The sequence below is a fragment of the Rattus rattus genome, chromosome 3 (assembly GCF_011064425.1).
Source record: "Rattus rattus isolate New Zealand chromosome 3, Rrattus_CSIRO_v1, whole genome shotgun sequence".
Taxonomy (NCBI): domain Eukaryota; kingdom Metazoa; phylum Chordata; class Mammalia; order Rodentia; family Muridae; genus Rattus; species Rattus rattus.
Window position 1 is genome coordinate 168,679,922 of NC_046156.1, and position 24,940 is coordinate 168,704,861.

The window sequence follows — 24,940 nt, forward strand, 5'->3', positions numbered from 1 at the left end:
CATCCTATGTGGTTCATTGTGAGCACATGTGCCTATGCCATGGCTGCGGTCCGACCGGCTCTCCAGTAATGAGGCAAACATGGAGGATGGAGGGCATCGTGGAGGAGTGAAGGAAGCGGTTAGCACTTCAGAGCCTGTTCCTGTCAGGAACTCTGGCTCTCCAACTCTGAATAGGAGTTCCTCCTGTTACCTTGTCCCTGGCCCACAAGAAATTAGGCAGCAGGCTTACAACCAACCTAGACGTAAGCTCAGCCTCCAGGGAACTTAGAGTCCCTTGAGTTCAAGTGATTGTCATACGGAGAATCACTGGCGTTTTCCTCTAGGCCTATCAGAAAAGCAGGGCCAGAAGAGGAGGTTACAGCAGTAGTGGTGTCCGTAAGTGCCATACTTGGGGATTCGTAGGAGATGGGGCCCTAAGGCTATTGAACCTTACTTTTAATGTGTCAGCCACTTTGCAGGTGGAACAACCGAGGCTCAAAATGGCTGAAATATTTTACTGGGAGTTATATGTCAGAATCTGAGGGGGAAAGGTTATAGTCCCTAATGTCAAGATCAAGTATTTGTGGAGTTTGTTTTTGTTTTTTCTGTTGCACTTTACCTTGGGGGAGGGGAGCCGCGTTCCAAAGCAGATGCCGATCAGGTTATTTTGTGTTCACTCCAAGGCAGATTGAGGTAAGGGAAGTGCTCAGAAAACATCAGGATAGAGATTTGAGTCTATCAAAACTCATCTGGACCAGCAACAGGAGGAGACAGTCAGGCCTGCGTCCTCCTCAGACTAGCCCAACAGGACTCAGAGGAATGGGAGAAGGCCAGGAAGTGGTTGGAGAACCTCATTGTCTGCTTCAGGGTGAGAGAGAAGCCAGGGTCTACTTTCTTCAAGGCCGAGGTCCTCCTCACAAGCGTGTGGCAACTTCTCTTGTGTCGACTAGGAAGCTTGTCCATGTTTATATCCACAGTCACCCACTTCTAGCCAGGCCTTAGAGATCAGGAAGCTCATGCGGGGGTAGAAAGTCTTAACAGAGAGTTTTCCCTTCTTTAGATTGTCCTCCCTCTTCTCTTCAGACCTTTTCCTTTTCACGCTGGTGGGACCTCTCCTACCCGACATTTTTTTTCCCTCCACTAAAAGTGCTGCCCCATGTAGAGCTATCCAATAATACTTTGTGTGTAGGGATAAGTGGGTGTGTCAGCACCATTCAAGATGGCAGCTACATGTGTCTCGGCCTGTGAATGCAGCTGAGAAGTGGATTTTAATGTTAGTGAGCCTTATTCCAAACACATAGCCACTGGTGGTCAGTGGGTAGTGAATTAGATAGTACAGGTCTACCAGGTACAGAAGGACCCTTTAGTCCCCTCAACGGCCACACGAAGCACTCAGGCCTTTGGCTTCCACTTGTTTCCCAGCGAGGGGTGACCATGAAGCAGGGTTGGAGACTGGTGGTCAAGGAAGGGTTCCCCAAGGGGGTCATATGTGAACCCCTGTGTTCTTTTTTTTTTTTTTTTTTTTTTTTTTTTTTTTGGTTCTTTTTTTTTTTTTCGAGCTGGGGATCGAACCCAGGGCCTTGCGCTTCCTAGGCAAGCGCTCTACCACTGAGCTAAATCCCCAACCCCGAACCCCTGTGTTCTTGAGCGTTAGCAAACCACAGGCTGTGTCTGGCGCTCTCCGCAGCGGTTTCAGTAAATGGGTAGTAACCCTGCCAAGCCCACATCATTTATTTCATGAGACCAAGTCTGGGCGGTCCACGCTCCTGGCAGCTATTCTGTCAAACTGCACAGTGTAACTTGGAAGCTGCCAGGGGACGCAAGACACCCCTGGCAGGAGAGAACATCTCATTCCTGCATGTGAATGAAGCAGACACAATCAGGGATTAGAAACTATTTTCGTGATGGTTCTTCTCTCCTCATATTAAACATGAAATGATTTTTTTTCCCCACTTGTGCTATGATCTCCATACCACAGAAGACATTTATTATTCTAAGAGAGAGTTAGCATACTTAAACAGTCGTCAGTCTGTTGATTATGTTGTCAGGATGCATTCTGCTGATACACTTGAATGTCATGGGTGCGCGGGCACGAAAGGGGGCTTGGGGTCGGAGCTGCTGGCCAGAAGGGGAAAGTGTGGCTTATGGGAAAGTATTTGATTTTTCCAAATAGGAGGGATTAGAGCTGAAGTGGTTGCCGACTCTCAGCAGGGTATTTTATGTGGAAAAACAGTTGTCTGGGTTTGTGGTTTGCATGGGCTTGCTGGGGGTTTTTTTGAATGAGTAAATTAAGCTTAAACATGATTTGGAACCTGGAGTCGCCTTGAAAGAGAGCTTCAAGAGCAGCTCAACCCCAGGGTGGTCGTCTTTGTTCTCCTGACTCCATTCCAGTAGGATCTGTGACACATGGTTAAGGACAAAGTGACGCAGGTGCTTGGGGTCACTAAGCAGCCCTCTGTGACGGGCAGGTATGGCTAGCAAGGCACCGCAGTGGGAGACCCCGCTCCCCAAGAATTTAGAGTAAACTTTCCTTAAGCAAGTGGACCACAGGTGGACCAGGGGGAAAGTGCTCACACAAAAGGCAGCTGAGATTTTTCAGTCTCTGTGTAGGCCAGAGCCCACAGCGGGATAAATGAGACTATCTGGTCTTGCTTGTTCTGGCTTTCAGGAATACCACATCGTGAAGAAGTCTACCCGCTCCCTGAGCACCACCCACGTGGAATCACCGTGGAGGCTCATCCGACCCTCTGTCATTTCCATCATCGGGCTATACAAAGAGAAAGGCAAGGTGAGCGATTTCCTACTAAAAAGGGACACTATGACTTCCCTGGCCTTCCTTCTCGCCTCACAGGGAGAGGCTGGCTTCCACTCTCTGCCCTGTTGATATAGGGAGTTTCCAGGCCCTCGGTAGATACTAGGGTGGAAGAAATGATCCCCCAACCTTTTTGGTTCTGTTCCTGAGCCTTTTCCCCCTTTGAAAGAAATACAATAAGGGTTGGGGATTTAGCTCAGTGGTAGAGCGCTTGCCTAGCAAGTGCAAGGCCCTGGGTTCGGTCCCCAGCTCCATAAAAAAAGAAAAAAAAAAGAAAAAGAAATACAATACCAGCACCCTTAGAGAGTGGTCCACCATCAGAGTAACAGTCAGGGCTTTGCCATTATACAAATGTACAGATAAGTGCTATTATGTATTACTGACATCTTACAAAATAGAAACATTGAAACAAACATGGCACCTGCAAGGGGTAAATGGTTTTGAAGAGTCATTTGGTTCTTCAGTAGGAAACGGTGACTCTTGGAGTCAAAGACTGTCAAATATTAGAAATTTCCAATGTGCCTTCTAAATCCCTTCCTTAATATGACACAGGCCCAGTACACTACAACTAGATCTGAGGAGGGAGAGAGGGAAAGGAAACTTGAATTTTAAACTAGTCGCCTACCTAAACTCCAAACCCGAGGAGAAAAGGTGCCCCAGTCAGATACAACAGTGGAAGGGATTTTTGTAGCTAAATTCTGCCGTGCCAGCCTGGACTCGTCCACTTTAAACTGTCGTCTACTTTGAACACAGGGCCTTGGCTTTAGCATTGCTGGAGGGCGAGACTGCATTCGAGGCCAGATGGGAATTTTTGTCAAGACCATTTTCCCAAACGGATCAGCCGCAGAGGACGGCAGGCTCAAAGAAGGTAGGCAAGAGTCTCTTGGTGTAATCTTTAGTGACAGCCTGGGTCCTTGAGAGTCTGTCCCCTGGCAAGATGTGACGGCATGGCAGCTGAGGTCATGGTTTTGAGAGTGCCCTAGATGTGTGCTGAATCCAGCAGTGAATCATGATCCTGGGCAGACCATGTGACCCAAGCTTCACTCTCCTGGGGTGCTTGGAACAAACTTGGAATGTTAATGCCTACCTTGAAGCATGTTTTTGTGGCGATTAATCGAGATCATGTATGGGAAGTAGCTTGATATTTCTGTTGCCAACTGTAGGTTGTAGTGATGATTTTGGAATTTTGGTTTCTTAAAAAAACAAAAACAAAAAAACACAGAAATCTTTTAAGAATATGTTTTCCTTTTAATCCCTGGGTTCGGTCCCCAGCTCCATAAAAAAAGAAAAAAAAAGAAAAAGAAATACAATACCAGCACCCTTAGAGAGTGGTCCACCATCAGAGTAACAGTCAGGGCTTTGCCATTATACAAATGTACAGATAAGTGCTATTATGTATTACTGACATCTTACAAAATAGAAACATTGAAACAAACATGGCACCTGCAAGGGGTAAATGGTTTTGAAGAGTCATTTGGTTCTTCAGTAGGAAACGGTGATATGTGGTGTGGGATATGAGGCTGCTTCAGGTTGTCCATAGCAGCTGACTGTGAGTTGCCTCATGCTCTAGCAGGGATGTGATTTTGCTGGCAACAGATAGTTTCCGTGATGTTTGGAATTCTGGGACTCCTGAGAGAGTATATAAATAAATGCTGCTGTCGGCTCACAGTTCCTTCAGTAGTCACAAAGTAGCACAAAGAAGAAACAAGAAGAAATTAGATACCCCTAACCAACAGGAAGCAGTCTAATGATAACACACCCGTTTCCCCTCTATCCACTTTTCTCTCCTATGTAGTGTTAGGGGTTAAAAGGGTGGAAAGGGGGTGGAGGAGGGCAGAAGAAAGAAGAACCCACAAAGTAACCAAAGCCCAGCTACAGTAGGTGTTTGCCCTCACTACTGGCTCCTTGCTCAGCTTCTCTGCCAAAACTTCCTGAGAATGTGACAGTCCAGTCTTTAATGCTGATGGGAGGGCAGAATACTTGAGTAGCTATGGAATGTCTTGTTGTTAAAGTCAATACAATGTAGCTAATTTAGTACTTTCCCATTCTCCATAGTCCTTACCACGTTATCAGAAAGAAACACAGCAGACAAGTGGTTCGGGGTGCAGATTAAAGTAACCCTGAGATTTTTAAGTTATACCTTTCAAGTAAAGTTTTCAAATGTTTAAGTACACCTTGTCTTTTATGGTGCTTTAAACATTTATAAAGCGTGTCTGGTATTTTAGTTATTTCATTAATGGCATCACAAGCCTGTTGAGTAGATATTTTAGAGTGATTCTTTTATAGATGAGCAAACCAGCACTCAGAAAAGTTCAGCAACTGGAAATCTGCTTCACTCTGTGTGTAGCCCTGGCTAGCCTACAACTTCCTATGTAGACCAGGCTGGCCTCTAACTCACAAAGATCTGCTGGCCTTTGCCTTCATGGGTTAAATGTTGCCGGGATTAAATGTATGCATCACCACGCCCAGACGTAGTAGTTTCTTATAATAAAGAAATTCTTGAGGGTTGGGGATTTAGCTCAGTGGTAGAGCGCTTGCCTAGCTTAAGGCCCTGATTCGGTCCCCAGCTCGGAAAAAAAAAACCAAAAAAAAAAAAAAAAAAAAAGAAATTCTTCTCAATGTGTATGGTTACATATCTTACAAAATATTTATCTGGATTCTAAGACTTTTAATTTTCATGACTCAAAATTGTCAGTAAATTGTGAACATAACTTGACATAACACTAACAAGGCATGAATCCTGTTTTTCTTTTTCCCCTCCCTTTTAATATACCTTTTCCCCCTCCTTTTTAGGTTACAATTATTTACTTTGGTACATATGTGTGCATGTACAGTTGGGTCATAGTACGTGTGTGGAGGTCAGAAAACAAAGTTCTTTCTCACATGTGTGTCCCAGGATTCAAACTCATGTCATTAGGCTTGGCGGCAAGCTCTCTCACCCATGGAGCCATTCCACTGGCCCACCATATGTCTTCCATGAGGTGCTTATATCAGGATATTTCTAGTTACCTTTAGAAATGATACAACTGTCCAGTCCTGTTGGCTCAAAGTGTAGTGTCCACTGGGTTATACAGGTTTACTTACCTTTTTTAAAACTGGTAGAGTGAATCGAAGTGTCCTGGTTTTAAGCAGAGCACGTAGAAGCCTTCGTGTAACAGTGTGACTTGACCAGGCATAATACTTCTTGGGCAAAATATTTATCTCTGTCTCTCTGAGGAAAAGTTAACCCCCAGGTGCTGTTGGTGTCTGGTTTCAGAGCAGTGTAAAAAGCCCAGCAGAGTGGTCTTAGAATGGATGGACCATGTGTTCACTTGATTGAAATTCATCCTGTGAGGTTGCTAGAATGAAGCAAAATAGAGGCGGGGAAATCAATCATTATGAAAGGTTAATAGTGGATGATTCTCCTAAATACTATTTTTTCATATGTGTTCATTTATGAGAAATGTAAGTCGCTGAACTGGATTTCCAGCCTGTTGAACGATATACCTTAAAAGCGCTCCTATAAATTATAAGCTCATGAATTATCACTTCAGTGTTTCTGTCCTTGTAGATACAACCTGCAGCCATAATTGAATAGTTGGTGATGGTGGGTGGTTTTTAAAAGGAGATCACGGCGCTTACAGTAGGGCTTGTGCAGTTGCATAAAGGGAAATGCATGTGGCATTGCCACATTTCTATACCTCACCTCGAGGGTTCCCGTATGCACAGCATGCCAGGGGTTGGCTGCACAAAGTTTTCTGCCAACTTGCACTGTCTTGTCATACAGTCGCTCTCCCCTGCACTGCCAGGCAATCTGTTTTTTCTGGGCCATCTTTTGGTATTTGTGGACCTGTTATTCCAAAACACAGCCCATGTCACAAGAGTGCAAATGAGAATCGAGTTCCCAGGAGGCAACAGGAAGGCCACATCCTCTGACATTCCCAGAAGGCACTGTAGCAGCATAGAAAATGGCGAGATGGGAACTTCACAGGGTTGGAGACGAGAAGCTAGTGAGCTAGTCTGGGAGAAGCTAGTGAGCTCCGTGCACACACACTCCTCAGAACTCAGCCCCTGCACTGCTTTGGCATCAACCCGCAGTGAGCCTATAGTCTCGCCAGCCTAAAGATGGAGCCCCGAGACCAGGCATCCAGACCGTTTCTAGAGGTGGGGCTGTCAGTTCTCGGTCGCATCTCAGCAAGATTCTCTCTCTACTCCTGAAGCCCTATTCTGCATCATGTTGGATTGTATAGCTTGTCTTTCTAGGGGAGCGGCTTCCCAAGTGTATCTATGTCTGTGTTTCCTTATGATTCTATAGAAGACAATTTAAAACCTGAAACCCTGTCTGCAGTTCAGTCTCTAAGCAGAAGGTATTTCTTATCAAAGACACCAGTGGTTAATAATCTCAGGTCTTGGGCTGGAGAGATGGCTTAGTGGTTAAGAGCACTGACTGCTCTTCCAGAGGTTCTGAGTTCAAATCCCAGCAACCACATGGTGGCTCACAGCCATCTATAATGAGATCTGATGCCCTTTTCTGGTGTGTCTGAAGACAGCTACAGTGTACTTATATATAAGAAATAAATCTTTAAAAAAAAATAATAATAATCTCAGGTCTTCAAATTTCCCACAGTTGTTTTTGGCTTTTGGTGGTGGTAGTGGTTGCTTAGTTGGTTGGTATTTTATGCCTGTTTTCTATTGGTGTGTGTTTTTGTTGATTGACTTGTTAGTTGGTTTGGGATTTTAGGGTGATGGTGGTGAGGTTTGGTTAGTCAGTTATCATTTGGTTTTGGTGGAGTTTTAGCTCTATCTTATTTTGTAGCCCAGGCTGGCTTTGAATTCACTTTGCCATCTCAGCTAGCCCTGATCCTCCTGCCCCAGCCCGTCAAAAGCTGGGATCCAGGTGTGCCCCACCAAATCCAGCCCCACCTTTGTTTTTATTAAATGTTAATTATAGAATTACTGCTGAAGAATATGGGTTTTTAAACTTGAATATATTATCTTATTTAGGGGACATTCTTAAGGACTAAGTTATTTAAAATGGATCAAAACCATAAAACTTATATTTTGACAGTAGTAGTCCAGGGACTGTAGATAGTTACGCCACTTTAGCGCTAGCCAAGAAGAGTCTGGTAAATTAAAGTTTAACGTACTTCTCACGTTTGGCCACCAGGAGATGAAATCCTGGATGTAAATGGAATACCAATCAAGGGCTTGACGTTTCAAGAGGCTATTCACACCTTCAAGGTAAGGAGTCTCCGTTTGTCCTCTTCTTCCCTTCTGGGTTTGGCCTCCCCGGCTGGAAGAGCAATCTGACCGTTTGCACCCATCCGCCTGCTTGTTTTCTAGCAAATCCGAAGTGGGCTGTTTGTCCTCACCGTGCGCACCAAGCTCCTGAGCCCCAGCCTCACGCCCTGCTCCACTCCCACGCACATGAGCAGATCGAGCTCCCCAAGCTTCAACACCAACAGTGGGGGAACCCCAGCAGGAGGAGGCCAAGAGGAAGGTGGTTCTTCATCCCTGGGTCGGAAGGCTCCCGGGCCCAAAGACAGGATTGTCATGGAAGTCACACTCAACAAAGGTAAAGCTAACTCTTCCTCACTCCCCTTCCTTTCTCCTGGATAACAGGCTGGGTCTGTGGTGGGTGGTGGTGGTGGTGGTGGTGGTGGTGGTGGTGGTGGTGGTGGTGGTGGTGGTGATGGTGGTGGTTGTAGTTTGTCTTTAATTCAGTCCTTTGGAACCACCTGCTGTCAGCGACAGATGCTTTTCTCTAAGTGGCTGGGGTAATCAAAGGAGAGAGATGTTTAATCAGTTTTTACAAAAGTGAGGGAAAGTCACCAGTAACACAGTCTTTAAAGCTCTTGGGGATGAATCGCTGTGCACCAGAGACTCGTATTAAAATGAGTGGCTCAGGTCTAGTATTCTTAAAATCGTCAAGAATTAAGGAAGACAGTCAAGAATAAGTTAGCACCAGTAACTTCCAATTGGGGGAGTTCTCAGCAAATCCTGCTGCTGTTTCACAGTTCTCCCCATCCCCCTCTAGGACTCAGATGATAACAATTATAAAGAACCAAGATATTAGTTGAAGGCCAAAGAAATCAAAAAGGCTTTATATTCTTTTCTTTAAAACAAAAAAAGATTTATTTGTTACTTATGTGAGTACACTGTAGCTGTCTTCCGACACACCAGAAGAAGGCATCAGATCCCATTACAGATGGCTGTGAGCCACCATGTGGTTGCTAGGATTTGAACTCAGGACCTCTGGAAGAGCAGTCAGTGCTCTTAGCCACTGAGCCATCTCTCCAGCCCAGGCTTTATATTCAGGATAAAAATATTAGTCATTCTCCAGCTATTCCCAGAGATGGATTTGAGGAAGCTCTTTAGAATAAAAAGAGGGTAGAGCATTAGATGACACAAAAAAAAAAAAAAAAAAAAAAGCAGGATTTACATTCTGTACCTGGGACCAAACTGAAAGCTTATTGGTCTGAATATCTATGACGCCTGTTTAAATTCCTTGCACATTTTCTGGTTACTGTGTGATGTTTGCTCTTGTCTTGTCCTTGCTTCTCACAGAGCCAAGAGTTGGATTGGGCATTGGTGCCTGCTGCTTGGCCTTGGAAAACAGCCCTCCAGGTATATACATTCACAGCCTTGCCCCTGGATCCGTGGCCAAGATGGAGAGCAACCTGAGGTTAGTTACATGCCTGGTGTTATAGAGTCCTGGTGTGGTCCTGAGTTGTGAAGACACACCCGTTAATATCTGCTTAGACAGACACAGACAGAGAGACAAAGACATATTGCCTAGGCTGGCTTTTGAACACACACACACACACACACACACACACACACACACACACACACACACACACACACACACACCTCTGCTTCCCTAATGCTGGGATTGTAGGTATGCTATGGAATTCTACATCTTCGACTTTCTTTCTAATAATATAGCCAAGCCTGACATTAATAGTTTCTCCAAAGATAAAAGATTCATATGAATCAAATTTGGTTGAATCACAGGACTTTGAATCTTGTTTTCTGTGATGATTTTAATTATTAACACGGCACAATCTAGAATCACCTGAAAGTCTCAGTGAGGGACTGTCTAGACCAGGTTGGCCTATGGCCTTAACTGTTCTGGGAAGTCTGCCCACTGTGGGTGCCACCATTCTCTAAGAAAAGGATTCTGAATTGGAGAAGAGTGGAGTTAGCAAATCAAGTGTATGCTCTCAACTATAAATATGGCCAGAGCCTTCAACTTCCCCAGAGTCACAGAATACAACCTGGGATTGTGAGCTACATACCTCCTTTGTCATACATTGTTTATGTCATGGTATTTTATCACGGCGAGAGAAAACAAAATTTAGACAGCCTTCCTACCTGCTTTGTTGTGTTTGGACTCAGAAGTTCAGTGTCAGAATTTTGACGACATAGAACTCTATGCAGATTATCTGTGGTTATTTCAATATACTCTTTCACTTTTTATTCATTTATGTAAACTTGGTCCTATAAGGTGGAACTGCATGTATGGGTTCAGTGACTAGATGCAAAAGACCCTGAAACCATGTGCGTGTGGGAGGTCCTATTAGTCAATTGCTTTCACTGTGATTGTGACTAAAGTCACTGTTGTCTAAGGTCACGGACCATCTGATTTCTTGATGTAGACAGTGGATTTGTATCCTCAGCATTCTGCGTATACACAAGAAATCTTAATATTCTCTCCTACAGCAATTGCAGTGGTCTGTGCCCCCCTAAATCTCACAAAAATGTGCACATATTACACAAAGCACTCTGTACAAATAATATCACCTTTCTCCCCATAAGCGTCAGAGTCCTTTGGCAGTTGAATTGTCAAAACAGCATTCGTTGAGGTTGCCATCTTGGAGGCTGTGTTAATAGATTATATTACATTTTTTGTTAATCATCAGAGTCAATTTCCATATGAAAAAAACTAGCAAATCATCCAAAGTACATTAAAGAAAATATACTTTTAGAACCCCAGGGAAAAAAATCCCTTAATGACATCCCAAGTTGATGTTTCTTTCTTGAATGGTTCCATATGCCTGGGGCCAGCCAAATGAACATTCCTCAAATCCCATGTAAAGGGTCTTTGTTCTTTCCTGCTGGGCACTCTCCCGATAATTTCAAGTCAAAAGAGGCAACTTGTCCTAAGTTTCTCATTTGTTCAAATTTGAAATATTTTTATAAATTCTTAGGTAACCTTGGAGCGCCAGATATTTCCTCCTTTGACTCTATTACAGTAATCATTTCAAGATGGTAGGAAGAAAGAAGAAACTGATGGTGATCAAGAGGCTAGCGTGTGATAATTAAATCACACAGACCTTAGACAACTCAGGTGCACCAGATTTGAGTGGCCTCTATAGGCCTCCTATTTGAAAGGCATACTTAAACGTATCTGAAGTGTTATTAAGTAACCTCCTCTGTATAGGATCTCTTATACAGTAGGTGCTCAATAACTGCTACCTTCCCTCGTTGTCTTTTTATCTGTTTTATTTACATTTACTATTTCTGATAATGGCCTCCTCAGTCAACTTAAAACATGATATTTATATGAATGTATTGCCTTTCTTATGGGTGTTATAAAGATGAAAGAATGTCATTTGCTTCTTTGAAGTACTCAGAAAAAGATTTCTTATTCTAAACCCTTTCCTGAAAGAAAGTTGTCTTAGCTTTTAAAAATCCGACTGTTGCTACAATGTGTTGTTATGTCTCTCTAGCCGGGGAGACCAAATCCTGGAAGTGAATTCTGTGAACGTGCGTCATGCGGCTTTAAGCAAAGTGCATGCCATCTTAAGTAAATGTCCCCCGGGGCCTGTTCGCCTGGTCATCGGCCGACACCCTAATCCAAAGGTAAGGTATTTCACCCTGTTTTGAATATGGGACAGTGGTTTGGCTGCTTGTTTGGCCAGTGACAGCATTCCTACATGAACCCCTCTACTTCAGTGAGAGAGGTCATTTGGCCAGAACTGGGTATCAGCCTGTGACTGAAGCATGTGGGAAATGAATCTTGGATCTGGATTTCTTCATCTTCACGATCTAAAAACTTTATTGGAAAATGTTGTCAGGGTTATTTGGTGAATTTAAAATCTGATCTCATGGAAAGTAGAACTCTAATAACCGCCGTGGCTGGCTGGCCGCTGGCGAGATACTGAATACCTACGTGAAGAAAACCTGATCGTGCCACTCTAGATAGTCTCTGCAGCCTGTTGCACTCTGAGATAAGAAATCTTAGGGGTGGTGCACCTAGGAGAGGGATCAGTGAATAAAATGACTGTCATGGAAGCATAAGAATCAGAGTTCGGATCTCCAGAACCTACGCACAGCTGGATGTGGTAGTTCACATCTGTAATCCCAGAAAGCCTATGGGGAGATAGGAGGCAGAGCCATGACACTCTGGAAGCTTGTGGACCAGCTAACTGTGTGTGGAACAGGGAATAGGTAACCCTGCCTCAAGGTAGAAGATGAGAAGAGACACCCCAAGTTGTCCTCTGACTTACACACTTGCACACATACACAGTACACACATATACACGCTAAAAAGAAAAGAAAAAAAGTCTCTTTTGAGCCAGGCTTTTGTTTGCCCATGTGATAGCAACTCTATCCTCTTTAAATTTAATGCTAATTTAAAATTTAAAGCGAATTGTGAGAATTTTAAACTTTATTCAGGTAAGAAATAAAAAGGTGTGGCAGGAGAGATGCTTAGCACTTAAATGTACTTGCTGTTCTTGCAAAGGGCCAGCGTTCAGTTCCCAGCACCCACGTGTGGCTTAGAACTACTGACCTGAAATACTAGGGATCTAATGCCCTGTTCCGGTCTTTGAGGGTATGAGGCACAATCACTCATATACATAAAATAAAAATAAATACTTTTTTTAAGAAAAAGATAAAAATATGTAGTTGAGTGATAGAGTCATTGCCTGATATGCTCAAAGCCATAAAAGTAAAACAATTAACCAATTAAAACAAATTTGGTTCATATATTTAATTCACTTCCCGCTGACTGTTGATGCCTTCCTATCAAAGGTCTAGAGTATAGAAATTTTGGGGACAGTTCTTTGTCCCCCAAGGAGCAGGTGTCTCCAGCTCTGAGAAGGAAGGATTTCTTTGTGTTTCATTGTTCAAAACAAAACAAAACTATTCGTCTTATTGGAGGGTTCTCAGCTCATACAATTTAAATAAATAAAAATAAGCTGAAATCTAGGTGTGTAAACCACTTCCTCATTTGCAAATGCTACTCTGGATTTTGCTTTCATCAAAGTTGAGGAAAATATAGGCCAACATTTCAAAGAAACTATAACAAATTAATTTTATTAGATATCATTAGATATCATAAAGGATCCTATTTTTCTGTCTCATGGGCCAAATCCTCAAGGCTAATTTCTTTTTTTTTTAAGGCTGAATTTCTTAACCCATGCTAGGATCTTTTCCTCCAACTACTTGCACAACTATTCTCCACACTCCCCAACAGCATAAACACATACTGAAGGCCCCACCCCTCCCACTGCCCCACCTCCCCCCAACCCCTCTCCTGCCCCACCTCCCCAACCCAACCCCTCTCCTGCCCCACCTCCCCAACCCAACCACTCCCACTGCCCCACCTCCCCAATCCTAACTCCAATCCCCAGTCTTGGAGGTTGTACTCACTTTGTCCGGAACTGGTTTTGTTTGTTCTGCAAAGACACAGTCTTAAGGTGTGACAACTTTGTGTCATAAAGCTCCCTGAAGCTCAACCCATTTTCTGGTTGTGAAGACGTGCATGTGTATGCCCTCAGCTGAGAATGAACGAGTAAGCCACATTTTTTGGCTTCATGTTTGACTTGGCAAGAGAGAAGAAGGATCTTTCTAGGCTGATGTTTGTTGGTAGCTCAGCCCCAGGTACTACCAGCCTTTGTGAACCTACTAATGAAGGAAAGAGAGTTCTTTGGGGAACATGAGTGTTGAAGTTGGGAAAGAGGCAGGCTCATGGGCATCACCTGGGTTGGGGAGCCTGCCCTTCCATGTATCCCACCAGTCCATGTTTGGATCACAGCCCCATCCTACATGAAATTCATTACCCCATGGCTCATAGAGCTTCCGCCAGGTAGAAGGCCATGGTCGCATCCCAGAGCTGCACAGGTGGATGAGACCGCAGTCTCCTGAGACTTCTTAATATGACGTCCATGGAGTCCTATGCAGACTTCACAGATTATGCCAATTTGGGAGCACATTTGTGTTTGTGGGTGACAGTCATTTATATCAAACTTTCAGTCTCCCATGCCCCCCAAAAGGCAACTGTTGTGTGAAGGATGAGGGCTTTAGACACAGGTAGAACTGAACTAGTTTAGAGATAGCCTCTTCTGACCCCAACACATGCTTCTGTAATTAAAACCTAAGAGCTCACTAATTAAAAAAAATCAATTTTTTCCGCCGTCAACCCATAAAAACTATTTGGTCATCTCCTCCCTGTACAGTTACTTTTAAATGTTTTAAGTAAACCTCAACAAGTTCAGTTCAACCCACTGCATAAAATGATTTTTGCTGAATATATTACTCCATTTAAGAAATTAGTTTGTTTCCAAAATTATGACCAGATTGCCCTGAAACTCAAAAGGTTCAAAACATGGGCACTTCTGGATGCACAGCACTTGGGATGTGGTATTGTTTTTATTATTTCCTGAGTGGTCCAGGCTCCTGTGAGGATTCTATGCCTGTGAAGGGCCACATCGACAGCTTCTTTGTTGTCGTTTGTTTGTTTGTTCATTTTCATTTTTCAAGACAGGGTTTCTCTGTACAGCCCCTGCTGTCCTGAATCTCACTCTGTAGACCAGGCTGGCCTAAAAGTCAGAGATCCACTGCCTCTGCCTCCTGAGTGCTGGGGCCAGGTGTGCGCTGAGTGGTGTTCCTTTATACCATTGGTCCTGTCCCATGCAGATAAGCATCGACAACAGTCTGTGACTTGGTCTAGCGGTGTAAGACAGAAGATGCTGTAACAGACTGCTTGCTGCTTGTTTGTTTGCGTTTGTTTCCAGATTATTTTATCTACACGCATACTTAGGAATATCCTCCCCAACACACTTATTTAAAAAAAGATGTTGATTTAGACTCTGTTGTGCTTTGTAGACTCTTTCTGCCCCTGTCCCTACTACGGTTCTTGCTGGGTCCCATTTAACATTTAACACCATATGCTCTGTGATTCCTGCAAGTGAGAGCAGTTCCCAGCTCCTTCCCCCACTCAGACTCCAGCATTCACCTTTCACCCCCACACACCATCCAGCACGCTGCACTTGACCTAATGCCCCCGACCCCAGTGACCTTCAGACGCGTAAGCCACAGACCTGGAGGCGTAGCTGGCTTCCAGGGTGGAGATCTGTTCAGAGTGCTTCATCTCCGCCCAAAAGGTTTTTTGCCGACATGACCCATATCAAAACAACATTTCAGTGTGGAGCCTAATCACCCCGTATAGACGGGTGGTCCGAGACCCCGTTGAACACACAAATGGATTCGTTTTTCCAACCACAGTCAAATGGTCTGTGATTCGCTGGAAATGTGCCCAACACAACTGCGCTCCAGTAGTGGACCGACCTTCATGTTTCTCCCTAGGTAAACATGATGTTCTTGGTTGTCATGTGATACTATATTTTCCTTCTGGTCAAGATTCCATCTTAGATTTAATGTTTTTTCGTACCACTTAATTCAGCGTCCCGTGCCAGGAGGACGTTTTGATACAGGATATATGTGCCGCCTTGGTTTTCGTGCCGTTCCAAGAGAAACACCACAACAGTTTCCCTTCTCCTGTTTCTCATGTGTGGAGCAGCGGCTGCCCAGCTGGGACATTCAGACCTCCTAGGTCTAGACAGCTAGGATGTGGACTCGTTAGGAGCGCAGCTCCTCGCTTGCGTGGAGTAGAAAGTGAAAGGGGTTGGAGTGGGGGTAGGGAAACTGGCTTCTCCCACTCAGAAGAGCAGTTGCAAATATCGAAAGTCTATTTTCAAAAGTAACACTGTTGTTGATGCTGACATTTTCCCTGTCTCCTTTGCACAGTTACAGTTTGCTTTCTGGAGAGTATATGCATGTGCCAGCCCTCGTGCATAAGTGTGTATATTTTATTTCCTGCGAGGCCCACTCTAAAGTATTACAGAAAAGCCGTGGCATGATCTCGATTCGTCTATCACAGTAAACCCTGTATTTATTTATTGAGACAAATCCGCATTCTTATCCCAACAGGATTTATGTTAAGTATTATTTTAGTATACAAAATTACCATCCCAAGTTTAAAATAGTCTCACTTTTGAAACGTAAACTAAGTGTTCTGATTACCTTTTGAGTCAGGATCATCGTTTGGTAAATCACGAGCTTTCTAAAGAAAATTTCCCATGAATAGTGACAGTTAAGGATAATGCTTGGGGACCAAGGCTAACTCAGCGGGTAAGATGCTGGCTGTACAATCACAAGCACCTGCTTTCAGAGTCCCGCCACCCACATAGAAGCCAGGGACAGCAGTGCACTTCTGTAAACCCAGTGCTGAGAGAGAGGTGTAGATGGGCCCTGTAATGCGGTCATTCAGCCTAGCCAATCATTGAGCTCTGGATCCGGCGAGAGACCCTGTCTCGAAAACAAGACAGAGCAATAGAAGAAGACCCGTAGTGTCAACATCTGGCCTCCACATGTGAGCACACATGTGCATACTCACAGAAATGCTTTTAAATCGGAATAAATTAACATTTTTTAAAGAACAGAATAACAATGGGGAAAGAATTCTGTAGATGTACCACTGTATTGCTAAATAGAGAAAGAATAGAAGAAATAAAATAAATCATTTTTTATAAACTTTCCTAGTAATGATTATCTCAGCAAAAGCAATTAGTAAGGCTAAAGCCAAACTTGCCATGGCGAGGCCCAGTACTTCATCTGCTAGCCTAAAAAACTGAACGTACAAACACAGTCACACACGCACATGGGTGCAGGAGACTTCCGCACTCTCAGACTCTCTCTATACACTCTCACGGAGGACAAAAATCCCAACAAGGAAATCTGGCTCATTCCGGTGTCTCTAAGTTCAGAGCATCCAGATGTGGAGTACACAGACGGCCCCTGCCTGGGTGACGGGGGAAACCACTTCTGTAGTAGCCTTTCTGAATAAACAAAACAGAAATAAAGCTACATGTGAAGCAGCTGTCAGAGATCCTAATAGAACGCTTCGACCGCCCTGGGCTCCTTGTGCACACCAGTATCTGGAAAGACAAAAGACTCTCTACAGGGTCAGATTTCAGAAGGTGGAAGAACTTGGGAGGCAGAGGCAGAGGCAGGTAGATCTCCGTGAGTTCAGGGCCAGCCTGGTCTACGTAGAGAGTTATTGGATAACCAGAGCTACACAGTAAGGCTTGTCTGGGGAGCGGGGGAAGTGGGAGGAACACACTAAAGACACGGCAGCCAGGTCCTGGATGGTCAGAGTCAATCCTCCTATAAAATAAAGAAACTGGGATGTAAGGATTCACAGCAGGTCTAAAGGAAGTTCACCGATATGGCACCGTAATATAAACCCTCAAATTATCTTCACACTAGCTCAGGAGGAAGTTGCACACTAATTTGCCTTTCGGAGGGAATTCTTTGCCTCTGCACAGGCTGGTCACACACACTGGGAACCGGTCGCAGCTGTAGAGCGGTGTCGGAACAGCAGCCAACACCGGAATAGGAAATGTGTGCTAGACAGTCAATGGCGCTTTAGTTCCTGTGTCTCCCAAAGGCACCGCGGCGATGGAGAGGCTTTGTTTTCAGCACAGTCATAGTTAAATATTTATACGCCAAAGACCATAGTGTCTGCAATCTGCAAATGATTTAGCAAAAAATAAGAAGGAATACTGTAAATGAGGTGAGAAGTTAATGAATTGAGGACGCTGAAGAGATGGCTCAGTGGTTAGAGTATTGGTTGCTCTTGCAAAGGACCCAGGTTTCGTTTCAGTGCACAAGTTTCACGACTGCGACTCCAGTTCCAAGGTAGCCAATGCCCTCTTCTGCCTTGAGGGCAGTAAGGCATGTGCACCCATTCAGGCAAAACGTCCATGTGCATAAAATATACCTTAAGAAATAGTGAATTTAGACAAATAGTGCAGTCTTTTACTGTTCTGGCATAGTGTATAGGTTTTCGTTAGAATAAAAATGTTTAGCTTACATTTTTATTTTTGCATAGGTGTGTTTGCGTTGTTGGTACATGTGCCACAGTGCACGTGTGGAGGTCAGAGGGCAACAGATAGGGATTGATTCTACCGCACTGCTCCCCAGAGTGCAGCCATACTCTCAGGCTTGTGGTAGCTCCCTTATCTCTAAGCGATCTTGCCACCCCCAAGGGTCGTTTTGGTTTGTTTCTTAATATTCTTAATTTTTATTTTTATTTATTTGTTTGTTTGTTTTGATCTTTGGAGACAGGGATTCCCTGTAGTCCTGGCTAGCCTGGAACTCTGTAGATCAGGCTGGTTTCGAATTCAAGACACCTGCCTCTGTCTCCCAAGTGCTGGGATTGAAGGTGCGTGCCAACACTACCACCTGGCTAATGTTCTTAATTTTTTAATTGTTATCTATTTATTTTGTATGTACATATGCATGTGTGTTATGTGTTGGCATGTGCCAGCAAGGTACATGGGGAGAGGTCAGGAGTCCATGATTTGAACTCAGGTCGTCAGGCTTGGCAGCAAGCACCCTTCACTGTCTGAGCCATCTCACTGGCCTGACTGTGAGTTCTTTAAGAACTAAGTGTTCTGAAGAGGGGCAGAGTCAGTGAGGTGCAGTTGGTGGTCTTGTTGTTTATACCTTGAAGCCACCCACCATTCAACTGGACTTAGGCGGTCTGAGTTACTGCTTCTAAGGTGTTCCCAGTCTTTTTTTATTGAGGAGAAATAAATACAAACCAACGTCTAATTTGCGCTTTCTGCTGAAACTCAGGTCTCGGAGCAGGAAATGGACGAAGTGATAGCACGCAGCACTTACCAGGAAAGCAGAGAAGCCAACTCCTCCCCTGGCCTCGGTATGGCGGCTTGTTCACCGCTGAGACACGGTTCTCGTCAGGTTCACCCACGGGTACTCCCTAGCAGGGGCACGCGGTTCTCTGTAATTGCCGGTGACAGTTGCTGACAGGGCCTATACTCTGTCTTGGTTCCCTCTTTTGATTTCTACAGTTATTTAATGTGCTTCATTAAAGGTCCAATCACGCATGCTGCCTATATGGCCTTCAAATAATTTGAGAAAGAAAGCTCACAGCCATTCATGAATCTTCATGACTCATTTGAAATACATAGGTCAATGATACTTGACACCCAAACAAGAGTCATGTAGTAATACAGAGTGTTATTCATTCGAAACGCTGAGGTTTCCCTATACGGACTTGGAAGTTTCAGTACAAAGCACCTCCAGTGCTGCTGGAGGCAGAAAATGTTCTTCAGTTTTCCTCCTTGTGTGGAAATGCTGGGGCAGGAAAGGCTGCAGTTCTCCTCGGCGTTTCTTCTTCACTTAAAGCATCGTATAAACAGTCTCCTTAGTGTGGAAACCTCGGAGGGATTCTGCAGCCATTGCTCACTTGGCTAGAGACTTCTCTGACGTTCGGATTGATGCCCTGCAGGAAAAGGAACTGGGAGATATGAGTTACTGGATGTCAGAGGAAAAGGAACAGGATTGGGGACAGCCATGAAATCCCTGGTGATTTGCATCCATAATTAATATATTTAAAGTGGACTCGGCCATAAAAGGCTCTTTATTCAGCCTGAACGCTGGGTTCTCTTCATCCCAACATCTTTACTTGATCAGGCAGCAAAGACTTTTTATTTTTTTTAAGCCGGAATTCTCATGCCCTAAATCTCTTTTGCCTGTGACATGTAATTTAAAGTCTACAGGCTGAGCTCCTCACCCGTCTGCTAAAGAGGAAAACCGGCATCCCCACCACTTCCCTGGTTCTTTCATGAGTTCCTTGGATGGGGTTCATTGGTTCATTCATCCTTCCAGCCATTCAGCAAGCATGGCTGGGTCCTTAGCAGACAGCAGGTGCTCTGGGGTTTGCTGCACAGAGAAGGGGAGATGCAGAGATCCAGGCACCATTAAACTGTCCCATCAGATAGAATGCTCAGCAGGATTGCAGGGGGAAGCATCAGAGCCATGAGCAGGGTCTTGAGGGAGGGAAGTGGATGGAATGGGAAGGGGGAGAGGGGTACCCAGGTAGATAGGTAATAGGGGTGGCTACTCAGAGAGACTGTATGCGTGCATCTGCCTATGCATGCAACTCATTAGTGGCACTCAGGCAAAGGACAGTTCTGTTGAATATGCTTGGTCCCTCCTTTTGGTTGGTGAATTCTATGAGCCTGCTTGTTCATAATGTGTGAGCTTCACCACATTAACCGTTTTACGAATTCCTTCCACACAGGTACCCCCTTGAAGAGCCCCTCTCTGGCCAAAAAGGTGAGTCAAAATGCATTCGGAGACCACAAACCAATTTTCAGGAGCCTCTCAGTCAAGTCACAAACCCCAGTCCATAGTTCTGCCCATGAATCCTTTCGGCCACTTTATACAAGGAAGTGGCAGCCATACCAGTGTGAAAGCAGACACACAAAGGTGTGCTTCTCCTAGTTCATCCAGGAAAGGATCAGCACAGAAGAGAAAAGGCCCCGAGCCTTTTGAGCCTCTCACTTTGAAATAAAGGTAGCCTGGGTTCCAGAGAGCCTGAAGCTATGAGAACTCTGGGCGTTCCTCAGTTCCACTAGCGTGGGATTCAGGCTGGACAACCCCCATCCCATCCCACCGCCCAGCAGTTCATCAGTTGCTTAGACTTGCTTATTTATGATTTACTCTCCTTTCCTCTCCTTCCTTGAAGTGGCTTTGTTTTGGTTTGGCTGAGATAGTTGACAGTTGCAGGAGCCGGAGAGATGGCTCAGCGGTTAAGAGGTGGACGGTTGTACCAGAGGACCTGAGTTCAATTCTAGGACGCACATGACAGCGCACCAGTCTGTAACGCCACTTCCAGGGGATCCAAGACACTCACACACACAGACCTACATGCAAGCAAAACACCAATGCACATAAAGCAAACAGATGAACAAACAGATAAGACTGTCGTAGGTTTATCTGGTCATCGCAAAATGTGCCTCCACCCCATCTAAAAGCAGTATCTGGCCCATGTTTTGCTGTATTGATGTGGCTTTAGTCACCCTACAGGAAAAGGAGATGGGCAGTCACTGTTACAGCTGTTCCCAGTGATCAGGAATTAGGGCATGCTGTCCCTGAGAAATCATTAGTGTTGGTGTACTGCTCTGGTGTGTCTCCCTATACTCCAGCATGTTCTTCTCCAACAGGACTCACTCCTCTCTGAATCTGAGCTCTCCCAATACTTTGTCCATGATGGCCAGGGCTCCCTGTCAGACTTCGTGGTGGCTGGCTCTGAGGACGAGGATCACCCCGGAAGTGGATATGAGACCTCGGAGGATGGCAGCCTGCTTCCTGTCCCCTCAGGTGAGCAGGAGAACTCCAGGGTACCCCAGACTTAACAGTACAATAAATCATTAGTAGTTCCCCCATCCCTGCTGGAGGCCTCTGGGGTCTGCCTTGCCCAGGACAACAAGGAGAGAAAGCTGGAAACCATGAGCAGAGACAGGATCTACTCTTGGCCATGGTGACCAACTGTTCATGCAACAGTGAGTGGCTGGACACCCATTCTAGGACCAGGGGTGAAGGTGGCTTATTCGGGCACCCTCTACACACCATTTACAACGTATCATCTTGAGTTTCCTGGCATCAAATCAGGGTGGGCAACCCAAGGCGTTCACGATTGAGGGAATTCCAGTTCTCTTCCCTCACTAGGCTCTGAGCTGAATTCTTAGAAAACAGTGAGTTTGAGAAGTGCGTCTGTGAGAAGCACTGTTAGCAAAAGGTCACTTCTGTTCAAGAGTCCTCCAGCCTCTGCCCAAATGACATCATCTGGTGTGAACTGCATTGAGCTCTCGGATTTCTACTGTCAAGGGTTCCCTTTTCGTCTCCACTGTTTGAGCTTCAGAGGGGCAGACGATGGCAGACTCAGGGGAGCCACACAGCAAACCTGTACACCTGTACACCATAGTATGGACAGAAAGCTTGCAGAAGATTTGCAGAGCCGCTGGTGTACATGCCATGCCTCAAAGATGCCCTTTATCTCGAGAAGTAGTCAGCTTGGGCTGTGTGCCATGCCCTTTTGCTAAAGATAGGGAGGGACCTCGGGTGATAAGAACAAAGGTGTGAGTGCCATGTTCCCCGGGTTACCTGGTAGAGAGGAGTTCTCTGCATCAGCATTTAGGTGGAACCCCCACCCCCCAACAACTTGGGAGGCAAAATGAAGCCGAACTATAAATTCCCCATCTCTAGAAAGCACGACTTTCAAGTTAAGTAACCTAGAGTTGGTTTCCGTTGGGGCTCTTGAGGGCGAGAAGATGGCTCAGTGGGTAAAGCAAAATGTCAGGGCAGGTTTGGATCCTAGACGCCGTGGAAAGGCAGAAATCAGTAGTCGCAGTACAGCGAGATGGGAGGCAGACAGAAGTATCCTTGGGTGTTGTCAGCTCAGCTAGCCTGCCATATGTAATAGCAAAAGCCAGGAGACTCTGTCTCAAACAAGGCGGAAGGCAAAGACAGACTCCCAAGGTTGTGCTCCATCCTCTGCCCATGTTATAACCATGTGCCTCCCAACACACAAAGACATGCCTGTGTGGATATGTGTCAATATGTCTACGTGTATAAAAATAAAGGGGGGTGGCAAAGAAAAAGAGAAGCAATAGGCTGGTTGCCCATGCTGTGTGGAGCACAAGAAGCCATATTGTTTATGCGGATGTCCAGGGGCTGGAGGTCGTGCCTGGCATGTTGAATTCAGAAGTGCTCATGTTCCTTCACAGGATTGGTTTTGTCAAGTGGCTGGACAAGGCAGACTTTACCCTTGAGCAAGAGGGCACCGTTGTAAGAGCAAGCACTGGGATTTATTTCATTAAGGTTATAAAGCCAGGCCAGATTAGAAACTTACGTTTTGTCTAATTCTTCTCTCTCCATCCTTTGCAGCTCACAAAGCCAGGGCCAACAGCCTTGTGACCCTTGGAAGCCAGAGGACTTCTGGGCTCTTACACAAGCAGGTGACAGTTGCCAGGCAAGCCAGTCTCCCCGGAAGCCCCCAGGTCCTCAGGAACCCTCTTCTCCGCCAGAGGAGGGTGCGTTGCTATGACAGCAATGGTGGCAGCGACGATGAAGACTTCGATGGTGAAGGGGACTGCATCTCCCTCCCGGGAGTGCTCCCAGGTCCCGGCAGGCCTCTGGTAGAAGATGACACTAGGCCTGCCTTGACAACCTCTTCCAAAAGTATTGATGTGAACAAGCAGGAGGAAAGACTCCAGAAACCACTGGTCAGCAAGGCCTGCTCCGTGCCTCTCCTCGGCAACTCGATGGACTCAGAGCACAGCATCCTCGATGGAACAGGGGGTACCCCTCCCAAGGTAGCCAGCCTGCCAGGTTCTGGAGAAACCCCCAAGAATGGGCCCAGAGGCTCTGGGAGAAAGGAAATGTCAGGGTCAAGAAGCTCACCAAAGCTGGAATACAGAGTCCCTACAGACACCCAGAGCCCAAGGAGCCCGGAAAACCATACCTCCCCACCACAGAAGAGTGAAAATCTGGTGTCCAGGCACAAGCCCGTGGCCAGGATCAGCCCACACTACAAGAGGTCTGATGCAGAGGAGGCCCCAGGTGGAACAGCCAATGGACCGTGTGCTCAAGACTTGAAAGTCCAGGCGTCTCCCGTGAAAGATCCTGTCACTGGCCGTCAGCCAGGTGGAACCACAGAGAAGGTAGCCGACTCACTTTTCTGACTATTACGTTTGACCGTTGTGGGATGACTATGCTTTGTAAGACGCAGGGTAACCTGGGGGAAAGGGTGTTGACTGGAGGGTTCTTTTGACAGTCATTTAGTGGGTGCCCATTCCTATGGTGGCAGTCATGAGGTCACTCAGTACTCACTCCCTTCACAGGGCACAGGGCCAGTGGTGGTGATGGGAAGGCATTGTGGAGTCAGGGGGAGTGAAGCCCTGGGCCTGGGGCCAACTCACAGACCGGCTGGCACAAGCTGAGCAATAACATGGACAAGTCATTGAGCCTTTCTGAGCCTTCATTCTCGGGGCTGTAGGGCAGAGGATTGCTGTCTGCCTTGGTTGGCTGAGGGGGGTGACTGGCAGATGTTGACTGCCATCCCCTCGAGCCAATGAACTTAGGAGGGAACCTTGACTACTTTCAAGATCCCTACAGGAATTCTGAGTGATTAGAGCCACATTGAACCCTCAGGTGCAACAAGCACCTGCCTATGGTCCCAGCACTTAGGAGATGCAGGAGGATTGATGACTTTAAGCTACTCTGTCTCGATGAAAGGGAAAAGAAACTAAGACACCGTCACGCCAAATAACAGGGCTGAATCCACTCAAAATTCACAGCACACCACGCGGAGTGCAAGTTAGCTGATACTAAGTGTTTGCATGCTAGTTGTTATCTAATTGTTCACGTAATCTTTTCAGTATATCTCTTCTCTAGCAAAAAAGGAAAGTCTCCAATCTCTGAGCAAAGAATCTGAGATGATTTTTAAGGCCATATTAATGAAGATAGTTTATTGTCATTTAAAGTGGATACGTTAATACATTCATAGAATCCGAATAAGGTAGAAGTCGTTCTCTCTTAATCTTCTGCAGTCCCATTTTCTCCCCTCCTCAAAAATGATATTCGCCTCCAAGCAGCTCATGCCTTACAGTACATGCAGTCAGTGGGTGGGTTCTTTCCTTTCAGAAAGTATCCTAGCTCAATAGCACAGTGCTGGTCCAGCATATACGCTCACACACAGCTCTGGTTCGATCCCCAGTACCCTGCCTCTCCCCTGTACACACACAGGCTCACCATCAAGGTTTAGACAGCAGAGGAGGCCAGACCAGGGTTTTTATTCCTAACCAGTCACATGTATTAAAAATAACTCTTGGGGGGTTGGGGATTTAGCTCAGTGGTAGAGCGCTTGCCTAGCAAGCGCAAGGCCCTGGGTTCAGTCCCCAGCTCCTAAAAAAAGAAAAGAAAAAAAAAAAATAGCTCTTGCCAGATGTGGTATCACTAGTAGTTCTGATCGGACAAGTTCTGATCGGTGAGACCTTTGTCAACAAG

At 45.5% G+C, this 24,940-nt stretch overlaps 1 protein-coding gene across 1 annotated transcript in view; it reads left to right on the forward strand.

The window, feature by feature from the left end:
* Pdzd2 (PDZ domain containing 2) overlaps positions 1-24,940 on the forward strand; it is a 231,105-nt gene that overhangs the window by 179,921 nt on the left and 26,244 nt on the right. Inside the window, exons 8-17 of the mRNA XM_032898761.1 lie at positions 2,648-2,767; positions 3,545-3,659; positions 7,938-8,011; positions 8,114-8,345; positions 9,338-9,455; positions 11,506-11,638; positions 18,704-18,785; positions 20,172-20,206; positions 21,097-21,253; positions 22,820-23,595. Of these exons, the coding sequence (XP_032754652.1) occupies positions 2,648-2,767; positions 3,545-3,659; positions 7,938-8,011; positions 8,114-8,345; positions 9,338-9,455; positions 11,506-11,638; positions 18,704-18,785; positions 20,172-20,206; positions 21,097-21,253; positions 22,820-23,595 (1,842 nt within the window). The remainder of the gene's footprint in view (positions 1-2,647; positions 2,768-3,544; positions 3,660-7,937; positions 8,012-8,113; positions 8,346-9,337; positions 9,456-11,505; positions 11,639-18,703; positions 18,786-20,171; positions 20,207-21,096; positions 21,254-22,819; positions 23,596-24,940) is intronic.